This window comes from Meriones unguiculatus, chromosome 1, assembly GCF_030254825.1.
Source record: "Meriones unguiculatus strain TT.TT164.6M chromosome 1, Bangor_MerUng_6.1, whole genome shotgun sequence".
NCBI classification, from domain to species: Eukaryota; Metazoa; Chordata; class Mammalia; order Rodentia; family Muridae; genus Meriones; species Meriones unguiculatus.
The window spans coordinates 163,108,167-163,123,753 of record NC_083349.1 but is presented as its reverse complement, the minus strand read 5'-3'; the positions used below and the strand labels follow the sequence as shown (position 1 = coordinate 163,123,753).

Genomic DNA, 15,587 nt, shown 5'->3' with positions numbered 1-15,587 from the left:
TTGCAATTCTTAGTATTTGAATTTTCAGATTATGATAATGCTTTGGTTTACTTAACTAAATTACCAGCCATCTGGGTGATTCAGAATTACCTTCACTGGACAGCAAAGTTTGTCTTCACTTGCTTAGATGTGGGTCTAATTTTTTTTTAAAAGGAAACATCAAATTTAATTTAAAGAAAAACAACCTGAAAGTAACCACAAGAACAATGAGCAAAGCAACTCCTGAAAAGAGCAAGGCGGTTACACTAGTAGAGGGCTAGAGAAAAGAACATGTCATTTAGCTGGAGAGGTTGTAAGTTACTTGCAAATGAGCTTCTTTTGAGGGTGGAGGGGTCCTTGGGGTCATTTCTGACCACCAGAACACATGTGAGCTTCTCTCTGTGAGTGTCCTTTACATCTCAAGGGGTGAAGTCTCCACAAAGTCATCCAACAATCAATGGAGGGGCAACTAGAACAACACCATCTCCCCGGACGAAGAGCATGGGGATGTTCCTTTTTGTTAATTTATATATCTCTTCATATGTCTCTTCATCAATTTCTATTGTTGTCACAGTTTCTTCTACATCTCCCAGGATCATATTTAAATGTTGATCATAAGCATGTAATCTGCCTCGAAGTTCTCGGTCATTTCTCATCTTCACATAAATTCGCTCGTCCAAACTGAGCCTGATGAGATCCAGGGGCTCCTCTACGGTATTAGTAGTCTGTTGCTGATCTACATTGTCCGCCATGTTTCAAACGCTGCCTAATTTTTTTTTTTTAAGTGGAAACAGCAAAATTTCTCCATATGAATTCTCAAACAGCATTTAAGAGGCATCGATCCACCTTTTGATGTTACTGGAAAAGGCAAAGGATCTCTACTTCAGCACAACCATCCTTCCTAACAAAATGCCATGAACTCCCATGACTCCCTGGGAAATTCTATTTGCAATCTGTACAGACCTTTCAGCCCGATTCTCATAAGATGAACTTTGAGAGTTTTCATGCTAGGAAATTCTGCTGTCACTCTGATTAGTTTGCAGGCAGAGGGACTTGTCTCTGGTCTTCACAGGTTTTCCGATGGGATCCTCCCTAGTGTCTGGTGTGGATGCACACTGCCATTATCTAGCGCTGGATAGCAGGCAAAGGAATAGTTTTCAGTTTTAGCATACAAGAGGAGCGGTTTGCCACAGCATGTGACTTCTCTCCTCACCCACCTGGAAAGTTCTGACACCTTCCTCAGTAGCCCAAACACATCTGTTCAATCTGGTACAAGCAAATCAACATGCTCCCCACTTGGTTTTATCACAAAATGTCACTGTTGCCTGAACTGTATTGAAGGGAGGTTTAGGAATGGATGGAACTAGAAAATATTCTGAATGAGGTAACCCAGACCCAGAAAAACACACATGATGGGAACCTAGCATAGCTGTCCTCTTCGAAGCTCCACCAAGCAGCAGATCAAAGTAGATGCTGAGACTCACAGCCAAACGTTGGGTAGAGTCAGGGGAAGGATAGAGGGAAAGAAGACCCGCAGAGCCAACTAATCTGGACCTGAGGGGTGCTTGCATAGACTGAAGCACCAACCAAAGATCATACATGGACTGGACCTAGGCCCCCTATACAGGTGTAGCCCATGGGAAGCTTTGTCTTCATGTGGAATCTCTAGTAAGGGGATCGGGGCTGTCTCTGACATTACTCTGTTGCCTGCTTTTTGATCACTTCCCCCGGCAGACCTGCCTTGCCAAGCCACAGGGGAAGAAGACACAGCTCGGTCCTGATGTGACTTGATTTTCTGGGGTGGGTTGGTGTGTTGGTTGCTCCCCTTTTCTGAGGAGTAGAGGGTGGAGGAAGGGGGAAAGAGGGAGGGAACTTGGGACCGGGAGAAGAGAAGAGAAGGGGCTATGATTGGGATGTAAAGTGAATGAATAAAAAATAAAATAAAAGAAGGAAACTCCAATCAAGTTATAGAAAAACACTGTGAGGCTTTAATGACTATAGTGGAAATCTCTCTCTCTCTTTCTCCTCCTCTCCCTCTCCTTTCCTCCCTTCCTCCCTCCTTCCTCCCCTCCATTCCTTCTTTGTCGTGTAAACTACTGAATACCTCTTATAGTCAATGAAATTGTTACCTATAGAAAGCACAATGGAGCTCGCTTGTGTATAATTTAGTGCATATAGCTTCCTGAGGAAATGTCCAGAAGAAGATCATGGCTCAGACACCAACACCAAACAAGAATGCAAGGTCAGCCTTGCTTTTTTTTTTTGCTATATTTTGTTATATTTTTATTTTTAGTTTTTATTTATTATTATAATCTATTACAAGTTTTTTTTTCAATTTATATCCTGGCTGTGGCCACCTCCCTCATCTCATCCCAATCCCACTCTTCTTCCCTCTTCTCCCCTATGCCCCTCCCCTAGTCCACTGATAGGGGAGGTCCTCCTCCCCTTCTATTTTTGACCATAGTCTATCAGGTCTCATCAGGACTGGCTGCATTGTCTTCCTCTGTGGCCCAGCAAGGCTGCACCCACCCCCAGGGGGAGGTGATCAGAGAGCCTGTCACTGAGTTTATGCCAGAGAAAGCCCTTGCTCCCCTTATTTGGGACCCCACTTGGATACTGAGTTTATTGGCTACATCTGAGCCTGGGTTTTATGTCCTCTCCATGCACTGTCCTTGGTTGGGGCATCATTCTCTTCAAGGCCCCCATGGCTCAGTTTTCTTTTGACTCTGTTCGTCTCCTTTTGGAGCTCCTGTCCCCTTCAGGTCTTTTTGTCTCCCCTTACTTTCATAAGACTCCCTTCACTCTGTCCAAAGTTTGGCTATGAGTCTCAGCCTCTGCTTTAGAACCTCAATGTGTAGAGACTTTCAGAGGCCATCTGTGATAGGCTCCTGTTCTGTTCCCTCTCTTCTCCTGCTTCCAATGTCTATTGCATTTGTACTTCTGAATGAGGATTGAGCATCTTCCCTAGGCTCTTCCTTGCTGTTTAGCTTCTTTCAGAGTATAGATTATAGTGTGTTTATCCTATATTATATGGCTAATATCCACATATGAGTGAGTACATACAATGTGTGTCTTTCTGCTTCTGGGTTGCCTCACTCAAGATGATCTTCTCTAGTTCCCACGGTTTGCTAACTTAAGAAGTTAAACACCAACAAACCAAGTAATCCAATGAAAAATGGTGTACAGAGCTAAATAGAGAATTCTCAATAGAGGAATACTGGATGGCAGAGAAACACTTAAAGAAATGTTCAATGTCCTTGGTCATCAGGGAAATGCAAGTCAAAAAAAAAAAAAAAAGACCTGAGATTTCACCTTACACCTATCAGAATGGCTAAGATCAAAAACTCAAGTGACAACACATGCTGGGGAGGATGTGGAGAAAGGGGAACCCTCCTCCATTGCTGGTGGGAGTGTAAACTTGTACAACCACTTTGGAAATCAGTCTGGCACTTTCTCAGAAAATTGGGAATAGTGCTCAATTTATAGCTCAAGATCCAGCTATACCACTCCTAGGCATATATCCAAAAGAGGCTCAAGTATACAGCAAGGACATATTTGCTCAACCATGTTCATAGCAACTCTATTCGTAATAGCCAGAAGCTGGAAATAACCTAGATGTCTCTCAACAGAGGAATGGATACAGAAATTGTGGTACATTGATACAGTGGAATTCTACTCAGCTATGGAAAACAAGGAAATTATGAAATTTACAGCCTTGGTCTGGCCTTGAAACTCCATCTTGGGAAGAAGGATTCCTAGGCATCCTTTCCCCCACAGTTAGTGCCTCTTTGCCCCTATTTTGCAGTACCACAAATTACCTGTAGATGGCGCTACCAGCCTATTCGCTCCTTCTACCCTGCTGGCCACAACTTTCTGCACTCTGGTGGTAATTCTACAAGAGCTTCAGACAGGAGCTCCGTGATGTAGAAACAAATTTCATTGTCTTTAGAGATAATGGATGCTTTTATACAGGAAGGAAAAGGGAGACGGAACGCTGCGGAACAGCCATGATCTTCTCTCAGTGAAATTACAGTGATGTGGATTCATTCATAAAAAAATGAATATTTATTAGAATATTTAGATATTTCATGCAAATTTTAAATTTCTATCTCTTCTAGGAAGAAAAATAGGAGGGTGTAGGCACATAGAACACAGTTCTTCTGGGGCATGCGTAGGAACCCTCTGCGTTTTCTCAGAGTATCCCAGTTATTCCCGTCCCACCTCAGGCCTGCATTTGTATCCGTGTTTCTCTCATTTGTGTTCTGCTATGCAATTTTCCATTCTTGAACATGACTGCTCCCATACAAATAAGGCCTAGTGTTGTTTTTTTTTTTTCCTCTATGAGCCTGTATTTTGATAAAGCTGAGTAGTTTATCCTCTCTTTGGAATGTCCCAAAGTATCTTAATGTTATAACTTCTCAGTGAGGTTCTGTGGAAAGACTGGTTAATTTGGCTTAACCTGAATTTTTGTGAACCCAGCCCCGACAGACATGAAATTAATACGCGTGCCAGAGTGCTCTCTTGGGGTTGATATCTATAAGGTGTCTCACAGCTGGGCCAAAGTGAGGCCTCCCTATTTTTCTGGGCTTGAGGGAGGCTGCATCTGAGGATCTGAGGCTCCCTACCTTTGACACCTTGCCAAGGGACTGGGTCTATTGGGTGAAGAGGGAGGGCCATCCAGCACATTTTGTAGAAATTGCCTAGTCCTCGCAAGAATGTGGAAAGGGGCACTTACTGTATAGGTAATGCCAGGCACTGGGATGGATTCTTCTGATGTGTTGCTAATGAGTCCTTCATGGCACTGCCAGGGAGATGCCGCCTCTGTGCCACAGGTGGGAGGGCTGATACGCAGCATAAAGGGAAGGGAAATTGCTTAAGTTTGCATGTTAGTAAGTAGTGGGTTTGAGATGTACACCAGTGTGCCTCTTCGTATTTTGTATTGCTCTAATATATTACATTACTATATTGACATATTAGACTGGTAAGGTTTATTTCTAGACTAGTAACAGAGTAATTGAAGTTGACTTAGTTTCCACAGCAAGCTGATATGTAGAAAAGGAACAAGTAAAATTCCAACGTTACAGTTCTCTGGCTGTATAGACCCAGAAAAGTTATCGAACTTTTTTGATTTCTTCTATAAAATGGGAATTGCTTGCAGAAAATTAAATTAGAATTAAAGTCCTAAACTAAGCACATAATTGATGCTCCAATATGTGCATGCTGTGAGTCTCCATTAGTCTCAGCAGGGTCAGCCATGTCTACTGCGTGTCAGGCTCAGAAGCACTGGTGCAAGGGGCCAGGACTCTAGGTTGTCCTGGGGTGTCTGAGCCTTGGAATTTCGCCATAACCAGATCAGATAACCGACCCCAAACAATGTCTCAGTTATCAGAGTGAGAACTGTATGTAGGGTACAATGGTGAGCATGGATTCCCCACAGGCTCTGGGAAGTAGGTAGCACCATAATCTGGCAAAGTTGATACATGTAGACATGCTCTGCTGACGTGTTCTTGGTCAAACAGCCCCTCTTTCTTCCCACTTCTCTCCAGACCATCATGCTTCTCACTCCTGGATCCTTCCCATCTTCTCTGTTTTTGGTGGCATGGCCTTTATTTTTGTGGGATTTAATAATTATTTGCTTTGGATGTGCCCTTTCCGTAGAGCAGGGATTGCAAACTGAAAACCTTGGGATGCCATTGAGCTCTTAGTATGTCCATTTGGCCTGCACAAGTTAAAAAAAAAAGAACATTTATTAGACTATTAGATATTTCATGCAAATTTTAAATTTCTGTCTCTTCTAGGAAAAAAAATAGGAGGGTGTAGGCACATAGAACATAGTTCTGCTGGGGCATGCGTAGGAACCCTCTGCATTTTCTCAGTGTATCCGTTATTCCTGTCCCACATGGGCCTGCATTCATATCCCATGCTTCTCTCATTTGCGTTCTGCTATGCAATTTTCCATCCTGGACCATGACTGTTCCCATACAAAAAAGGCCTAATGTTTTTTCCTCTATGATCATAAAGTGAAAACTTAGATTGATAGGTGTTGCATTTGTCAGTTTTCTGTTGCTGTCACACGTACCGGAGGCAATCAACTTAAGGAAAGGTTCATTTGGGCTCATTATTTTAGAGGTTTCATCTCACTGTCACTTGGCCCTGCTGTTCTGGGTGTGTGCACACACATTGTATCATGGTGGGAACATGTGTCAGAGGAGGATGCTTGCTTCCCGAAGGCTGGGAGACAAGATGGGCCAAGACCCAAATAGCCCCTTCATGGACACATTCTCAATGAATGAACCTCTTTCCATCTTCCTACCAAAGGTCCAACTACCTCTCAACAGTGACCCGATCTTCAATGTATGGGGCTCAGGGGGACATTCGGGAACCAAATTATAGCATATGTCTATGAAATTTTTACTTCCCTACCCCATAGGTCAAGGTTGGTGATGCCTCAAGTGAATGAGACTTGCAACCCCCAAGTGACTATCAATTGTTTAGATGAGTTTTCAGCCTTTGAATTCTAACCACAAACAAGGCTCCTTCATGGGCACTCACCTGGGGAAGGAGAACCTGCCCATTTTGATTAAGAGATGTTTCAGCCCTTTGCTCATGTCAGCAGGCACCTTTCCTGAGCATCCAGGTGAGGCAGCTGTCATGGAGCCCCTGGAGGGAAGGATTCCTATGGATTGCCGCCTTCACTCCAGGGACTGGTGCTTTCTGAAAGATGGTTGAATTTGACTGGTGTGTCTTAAGTCCATCCAATGGGTGATTTTCAAATCCAGAGTTGTGAGTATATATGTGTGAATCAGAAGACAGAATTTGAGGCAGTTTGCTATGCAGTAGGGGTTCACAAAGTGTCTCTTACCTTATTACAAGGAAAAGAGATCGCCAGAACACCTAATGAGGAGACTACCAAATCTGAGGTAAAAATAAAGCGAGTTGTATACCTAATTGTGGTTCTGGTCACAGAGATGCTTCTCCGAGCCTAAGGATTCCCAAAGTGTGGTCCAACATCCAGTATCTGGTTTGACATGCTCATTCTCAGGCCCTATGCCAGAACAGAGACAGCAGGAGCCTAGCAACCTCTCTTTAACCAGATTTCCCTGTGGTTGTCATTCACTCTGTAGTTTGGAAGTCTCTTGTGTCTCTATTACTTTGTTTTTGAGACAGAATACCTGACTGAGGCAACTGAAGGGAGAAAGGATTCATTCTGGCCCACAGTTCTAAGGTGATATATTCTACTGTGGCATGGAGGCAGAAGCGTGAGGCTTCTTGGTCACATTGTATTTACGTGGAGGCTCTACCAGCTGGGTACCAAGTGCTCAGTGTTCACATGTGTGAGCCTACGGGGAACATATAACATTTAGCCCACGACAGCTTTTGTAGTGAGAGCTCTGAGTGAGAGCCAGCTCAGATGGGATTTTTGCTTTAGCTTTGCCATTAGACTTTAGGAAAAACTTGATCTCGTTCATTCATGTGTTCAACTTAATCCATGCAGAGTTCCAGCTTTTCAAAGCAAAATATTCCAGAGGTAGATTGCTGAGCTGGTTTCACAGCAATGAGAATTCAGTTAACGCAACTGAATTATACACTCAAAATAGTCAAAGTGGGAAACTCTGTGTTAGGTTTCTATCACTTCACCAACATGTATTTTTATTAAGTGCTTTTATTCATTTAAGAAGTAAAATTAATTTCACCCTTTTCCATTTTAAAAATTCCAGCAGTTTTGTAATTTCCCTCCTTATTCTTCATACTCACTCATTCATTCACAGAGATGAATTTAATTTGAAATCCTGCAGTTCTCCCTCCACAAAGTCTAGGGTCTATATCCTCTACCTTCCTACTCTACCCCTGCTTTATGTCGCCTCCATCTAAAATTTTTCTTGGAGGTTCTTATTTTTAAGTAATTTATCCCTTGGGAAGTCAATGAAAGTAAATGAGCTTAGCTGCTGGATGTATATAACAAAACCTTTGATGGTGACAGAGAATTGCAGATCACACAGAAGAGGACCAAACCACTGTGCGGGTTTGAGAAGGGGTGCGTGGTCTAGAGGACAAGACACTGCAGAATTTATTTCACTAGAGGCAAAAGTTCCAGGTGACCCTAACTGAGTAGGCGTTTTCTCACATAAGGCGGAAGGGGTGGCTCCACGTTAGCCTGGTGGTTGCCCTCTTCGGTGTGTGGTGCTTCTCTGGAAAGCACCAAAGGACTTCTGATTCAGAAGGGTCGGGGCTGGACTCACGAATCTGTACTTCCAGGTGGTGCTAATATGGCTGTGGGTCTACACTTTGTGAAAGACTAGTGTAGTGGGCGGGTATCTGAGAAGAAACGGAACACAGCAGGCTCAGGTGGCCAGTGGTGGGTAACCACAGTGTGTGCAATGGTGTGAGAATTATTGGACTAACATGGATTTCTATGTTATTCCTTTTGTATTGTGGTGAATTGAAGTTAAGTAACTTAAGTAACTTTTCCTAAGTTTTTTAAAATAAGGAATTTTCATGTGTGTATGTGTCCTTGTGTGCTTGTGTGTGTGCACACATGTGCAAGTGTGTATATGTGCATGTGTGCATGCATTCCATGTGTGTACCTCTTCACACACATTCAGTTAATGTTATTTACCATTTAGCTGTGCTAGCCTGGGAGAGCCACATAGACATATTGAAGGTCTGAGGGCAGGGATGCCCAAAAGAAGAAGGAGGAGGAAGAGGAGAAGGAAGAGAAGGAAGGGGAGGAGGAGGAGGAGGAGGAGGAGGGGGGAGGAGGAGGAGGAGGAGGAGGAGGAGGAGAAGAAGAAGAAGAAGAAGAAGAAGAAGAAGAAGAAGAAGAAGAAGAAGAAGAAGAAGAAAGTGGTGATAAGAAGGTGATATGGAGCGAGAAACAAAATAAAATCCACCATTTTGCAAAGGCCTGGCCATGCTCCAAACTTGTGGATTTTGAAACACCAGAAAAGTTGGCAACTGGAATCCTAAAGAAGTCTATCTAACCACAAATGAATCTCACTTGTTCTAAATCATCTTTAAGGCTTCTGTTGGCCAGAAAGCACCATGTGTTATTCACTAGGGTGATGAAATCTGAAGATTTCCCTAAAAGCTCAAATGGCACAGCCTCTCAGACAAGACACTGCCAGCTGACTGAACAAGAGCGGAACAGTGTTACCGTGACAGTCTGGTGGCCCAGCCACTATTTCCTCACTTGCCGCTAGTTATTGTCATGACTCTGTGGTACACACAGTGGGGACACCTCCACAGCCCCCTTCTGCTCTGGTTTCCAAGGTACTCCAGCCCTCAGGGAAGCCAGCCTAAGGAGGCTCATGGAGAAACCTTTTCATGTCAGTGTTTGCACTGGGCAGTGAGGCCTTGTTAGCAAGGAAGTGGTTTGGGCACACCTTCTTCCTGGCCCTATTTTCCAAAATGGACTCTTCTGAAAGTACTTTCCTATTCTCGTATTAGGAAAGTATTTGCATGGGAGAGAACTAACCCCTGATACTATCAAGGACACTCAGCTATGCTTGCAGACAGGAGTCAAGCAGAGTTGTCCTCTGAGAGGCTCCACCGAGCAGTGCCTCAAAACAGACACTGAGACTCACAGCCAAACACTGGGTGAGGGTAGGGAGCCTTGTGGAAAGGGGGGTGTAGAGAGGAGAAAAGGACCTGGAGATGACAAGAGCTTCACAAAAAAGACCAACAGAGCTAACGAAACAGGGCCCGGAGGGGTTTGCTGAGACTGAAGCACCAACCAAAGACCTTTCATGGACTGGACCTAGGCCCCCCCTACAAAGACTTAACTGATGGACAACTCAGGCCTCATTTGGGTTTTCCAAGTAAGGGAAGTGGGTACTCTCTCTGACATGGACTATCTTGCCAGATTTTCAATTACTTTCCTCTGAAGGGACTGTTTTATCAGGCCACAGGGGATGAGGACAGGTTCAGCCCTGGTATGACTTGATGAGCTGGGGTGGGTGGTAAGGGAGGCTCCCCTTTTCTGAGGAATAGAGGAGGGGGATAGGGAGAGGAAGGGAGGGTGGGACTGGAAGGTGAGGAAGGATGGGGCTATGACCAGGATGTAAAGTGAATAAATAAATAAATAAATAAATAAATAAATTTTTAAAATGTTTGACAAACCCTTCTCTCTAGATCAGCATATTATGGTCCACAGCAACGGTTAGTAAAGAGAAAAAAATATCCAAGTCCAAATTTTTAAAGGAGAAATGAAACATTTTAAGTTAGGAAGCTTAAAACTTACAATGGTGCTTCTGTGTGTCTCTCTGAGGTGTGGGGAGGGGGCTTTCTTCTTCCAGGGCTTGGTGAAGGTCTATCTTTTCCCTTCTGTCTATTTTCTTGCATATGCCTAGTATTTGGACTCCTGTAGGAATGTACCCAAAGGCATTCCTTATTCTAAGTTTGACCCTGGGCTAGCTACCCAGGCCCGGGGTGAAAAGAGCAGACAGAACTGGCCAGCATTTGGCCAGGAAGGCTGTTCTCAACACTCGCAAATGAGTAAGTCCATTTCATTCATTTTAGATCCTTGCTCTTGCAGACAATAGATGAAAAAATCTGGTGAACCATCTGCCACTATGTCTACTATACTGTGCGTCCCTCTATAGACCTGCCTTGCAGCTTGAAAAGTCACAGTATAGCATATAATGGTCTGTCTAATGAGTATGTAAAATAGCATCTATTCTCCAGCTGTTGGGTTCACTTTATACACATCCTGCTTTTTCATTACCACGTTCAAGCCTTCTATGCATTTGCTGAAGTTTTGTCTCTTCTATATGTCTCTGTATCAGTTGTGTTAAAATATTTCCCTCTGACAGTGGATGTGACATTTTGCCTGCAATTCTGTTAATTTTGTCTTGTGTGGCCTGAGACTAAGTTATGCTAATCACAAAGATCAGGATTGTTACAGCTTCATGGCAGACGTTTGTTTTCTATCCTTATGTGGTGGCCTCTGTTACCTCCAATGATGTCTTTGTCATTGCTTGGCACACTACCTACTTTCTAAGATGCGTTCAGGATCAGCAGCATTTGTGCCTGGGGCCTTGTGAAGCTCCGTGCGACATAGTCACTAATACCACATTCTCCTGGCTTTATTTTTAAGCTCTTATATTTAAGAAAAAAATATGATGATAACAAATGCTACCGTTGAAACTCAGATCAAATTGTCTTTCTCTTCTTCCTTCTTTTGGTGTGTGTGTGTGTGTAAGCCAGAGGTCAGTCTTGAGTGTCTCCCTCAGTCATGCTCTACCTTGTGTTTTTGAGATAGCATCTGTAGCTGGTTTGGCTAGTGCAGCCCTGGGACTGCAATTATGCACCAGAAGACCTGGCCTTTTTACTTGAGTCCTGGGGATTGAACTGAGCTGCCTCTGCACCCCCTCCCCCATCGTTCCTATTCCTGTGAAAAGTACCTCCATCTGAATAGACCAACACCCCTCTCCCTGGTTGTCATTTGTTAGCTCTGACTTATCCTCCGTCTTAAATAAGGCTGTCCTGAACACCTCCCCACACTGCAAGCTGCACACACACTGCTTAGGAGGGTTGGTTTTGTTGTCTCTGGCTCCTTGGACCATTTGTCATTCTAGATCATCCATATTTACATGCCAGTTATTCATCTTCCTTGTGACACATAAGCTTCCCTGTGTCAGCATGCTCCCAGACTGGCATATATCAGGCACTGGGTACAGGTGGCTGAACCCAACAGAAAACACTATTCCTGGCATTCCTCTTTTCTGACATGGAAGCCAGCCAAGTTTTCTCCTGATCATCCTTTCTTCAGGTCCCCCTGCCTCTCTGGCTTTAGCTCACAACTCTGGACTGATAGCTTGAGCTCAAGCTTTTTGTCCTGCTCTACCCCGGGTCTTGAGAACAGATCACAGATGGTTCATTGGTGACCTTGCTGGGTGATGAGTTCCCAAACACATGCTGTCTCAAGATACACACATCCCATTGCCCATGAACTCATTTCCTAGTGTCATTTTTTTCCCTCAAAGGTCCCATGTGTTTGTGGTTTTTCACTCTCCATATATGCACCCTTTTCTAGTCTATGCTCTGTGGAATTCTCCTTTTAAGTCTTCTTTAAAGACCTGTCAGGTCTTTTGGTTTAGACTGTACTTCAGGTATTCATCCTGGGTCTTTAACAGTCACACAGCATCTGAACTCCACTTAACAGTTTGCAATCATGGAATTGTCTGGCAATCTCTACCATCTAGTGCTCTAACATAGTCCATACTTCTCTCTAGTGCTATCTTTGCCCAATAAGGGTGGGATTATTTCTAGCCTTATTTATAGCCAATCCAAACCTTCACTTGAGTTCGTCATTGTTTTCCCTGGACTCCCTTGTTACATACACCTCAAAGAGTGGAAAGAACTCAGCTATCCCTGGGAACCAACCACTTATGGAAAATGCTAGGGTAGGAGCATATAAACCAGTCACAACAATGACTTTACCTCACTATCAGCCCTGAGGCTTCCTACACACAAGTTACTCAGCCTTCAAGATTTCATTCAGTATTCTCAGGGACATGGATGAGAACTTGTAGCCTTCATTGTTCTCTTCTCTCTGGTCTCTGGTTGCAGCGATCTAAGTAATTTTTTTAAATTATAGTACATGTAGAAAGAGGGCTTGACTGTTTACTAGAGTATTACATAAATGTATCCAAACTTCCTCGGTGAGACCTGGAGCTCCTGGCAAGGCTGATACCTGAACCAAGGTCTCTTCACTCCAAGTTCAGTGTTCTTTGCATGAGTCCTCACTGTGTTGCTTGGGGTAAATGACTTGCTTGTGGCCACAGTAAGGAATTCTGTGGCTCCATGAGCGCAGATGAATAATAGCACTATTTATGGTAAGTGTATTTTGACTTCTTTTAGAAGAATTAAACAAGATATTCTATTTGACAATTGACAATGTAGGATACTTGAATTATGATATATTTTGTAACCAACAGTTTTATCAGAGTTCAATGATGTGCTTTCTAGTCAAGAATGTTTTAGATACAATGAAATTCCACTTTATGTGTGATTTTCTCCATTCGGCTAAAACTTTGTACACACGCGCTGCCTCGTGTATTTATACATAACAGACATGGCTGTTTAGCCTTGGACTCTGGGTTCACAGGGGCACAAAGTTGTGAGCTATTCTGGCCTATGAGATTCTAATTAGACATGTCAACTACATTTTTAGAAGAGGGAAATGAGTAATAACTTACATTCCCCATTTCCCAAAGGGCTAACCAAACCCCATCCGTCTTGCCTCCATTGTGAGTCCTTCTGAAACGTAAAAATATACATGGAAAGACTATGTTGGTTCCACCTTCGCAAACAGTGGCCAGACTCTCACCATGCTGAGTTAATACTTAGAGAAATAAGGAGTTATTTAGGTAGGGTTTCAAAACTTCTGCTCATCTGTCCTGTATTTGTCACATGGATTATTTCTCTTGGGAGAGGAGTGTAAGATTCACAGTTTGTAGAAGCAGAAAGGAGAAAGGAGCCATATGAAGCTCAGCCACTGTCCCTTAGAGTAGGCCCCACGGAGAAGCACATGGTTTTCTGAGGGCTGGTTCTGACTGTAGCAAATGCTGTGTTAGCCACAACCTGTTTAAACCTTCTTGCACTTTCTGATGACGCTTAGAAAACATGGTAAATGAGATCTATTCTGAAATGGGAACTTAGGTTGCAATGCCCAGACAAATGGCTCCCTTGCCTACACAAACCCCTAGGAACACTGACATGCCACAGGGCAATATCTCCATATTTGACTTCACTATCTTGTTCCTCCTCTCACTGACATTGTTTTACAACCAAGACAGTTAAGTTGGTATTTTCTACTTCTTGTCTGCTATTTCCTGCCATTATTATTTATAAGAAAATTTCAGAACTCTTATTTAAATTTCTACCACCCTTCTATGCCCATGTTTTAGGCATTATCTCTCCCATGAAAATGACTCTACTTTGTCTGGCTGATCCAGCATCTACTCTTGGAGCCCATCTAACTTCCTTTGGCACCCAATTCTTTTGTTTTATAGTTTTCTGATGAAAATTTCCATAATACTACAGTGTGTCTTAAGTGTGGACTGTGCTCTTCATGTTAAAAATCACTAAATCTCATCCTAAACCTGCTGGCCTATGACTTTCAGGATCTGATTCAGGAATGTGTACTTAATGAGCTGTTTGCCCCCTATGAATTTTGGGGACCACTTGTGTGAAGTAGCTTTCTTGCCTCCATGGTGCATTACATACAATTTCACGTGAAGAAAACGGGTGTATCTTCATGAAGCCTCCTCTCAGGCTGACCTGCTTTGCCTCTGCCAATACCCACATCCCAACATCCTTTTCTTATTCTAGGCAGGTCTCAGTAACTTTATCATTTCATTTCCAAAACATTTTACTACAGTCTAAAATTCACAGCTGTAACAGCATGACCCCTCCTAGAGGATTCCTGTCTCCTTGGTGTCCTGGGTGGGGTAACACACCCAAGCCCTCTGCCTGCCTCCATAGCAGGATCTCCAGAAACCAAAGTATAGGAGAAAGAAAATTTTTCAGGTCCAGTAACTTACACTGGATTATTTGAATGTGCTCAAACCATCAGGTCTGAAAAGCAGACAAATATTTCCTCATGAAGGAAGAGGTGGGAGGCAGCCCAGAAGGAGAGAGGTGACAGCTATATAGAGTTAAGTCTAAAATGATCTGACTCCAAGGTGAAGGCACGCAGAAGCACCTGAGTGAGCCTCAAACAGCAGGAGGTGATTTTAACCAGGAAATGGGGCGTGGTCTGACAGGCAAATGGCAACTTCAATGGCTGAAGACAGATTCTCTCCCAGAGCTTTTAGAAAGCTCCAAGCGAGCTGTCCTGTGAGACTGCACAGAAACCTCAGGAAGCCGTTCTGCCTCTGACTTGCTGACACACAGAGCTGTGAGGAAAGCACCAGGTGCTACTTGAGGTTATAATGCCAACGTGAAGTGAATACTCTCAGTATTCAGATTCAAATCCCCTATTCTGATTTACCTTGACATCTAAGCAAGAGCTATATGCTTTATTTGGATACTTTCATGAAGCCTCATTCAGTTCCCAAATTTCTCCTTCCCCTTTTAACCTATTTGTGGAAAAAAAATCTATCTTATTTTCTTTTTAAAATACAATATTTTTACTAGTTATTTGAGAATTTCATACAGTGTTTTGAAAAGACTAATTAAATTATAACTATATTTACATTGTTTTCCCTTTTTTTCTCTCTCCAGTCTCTTTCATGTACCCTCCCCTTGCTGTCCCTCAATTTCATGACCTTTTTTTTTTACCTTAGTTATTGCTGCACATATATTCTTAAATATAAAAATACAACCTGTACATTCTTGATAATGATAGGTGCAGGAATCATGCTGTATCTGTGGGGACTGACCATCACATGATCACTTGTTCTCCATATTTAAATCAGTTATGTTTTTCTTAAGTGGTCTCTGTTGTAAATGTAAGCTTCCTTGATGAGGGTTGAGGACTGCTCTCACCTGTAGATATAGGAACAAATATTTAGTCGGTAGTTAGGGATTATGCTGGGTTAGTAAAGTGGAAGTTTCAGGTTCTGCTCCAAAGATCATGACTTCACTAACCCAGGGTCATCTAT

The 15,587-nt window shown here is 43.1% G+C and overlaps 1 protein-coding gene across 1 annotated transcript; it reads right to left on the bottom strand.

Moving 5' to 3' along the window:
- Nucleotides 1-207: 207 nt before the first annotated feature.
- LOC110553211 (U6 snRNA-associated Sm-like protein LSm3) lies at nt 208-739 on the bottom strand. Its single transcript, XM_060376985.1, has one exon. It carries the CDS (start codon nt 729-731, stop codon nt 423-425), a length of 309 nt encoding a protein of 102 aa, XP_060232968.1. The 5' UTR covers nt 732-739; the 3' UTR covers nt 208-422.
- Between the last annotated feature and the right edge of the window lie 14,848 nt (nt 740-15,587).

What these genes read in the sequence shown, in the direction of transcription:
- LOC110553211 (XM_060376985.1), bottom strand. Translation starts at nt 731, where the DNA reads ATGGCGGACAATGTAGATCAGCAACAGACTACTAATACCGTAGAGGAG.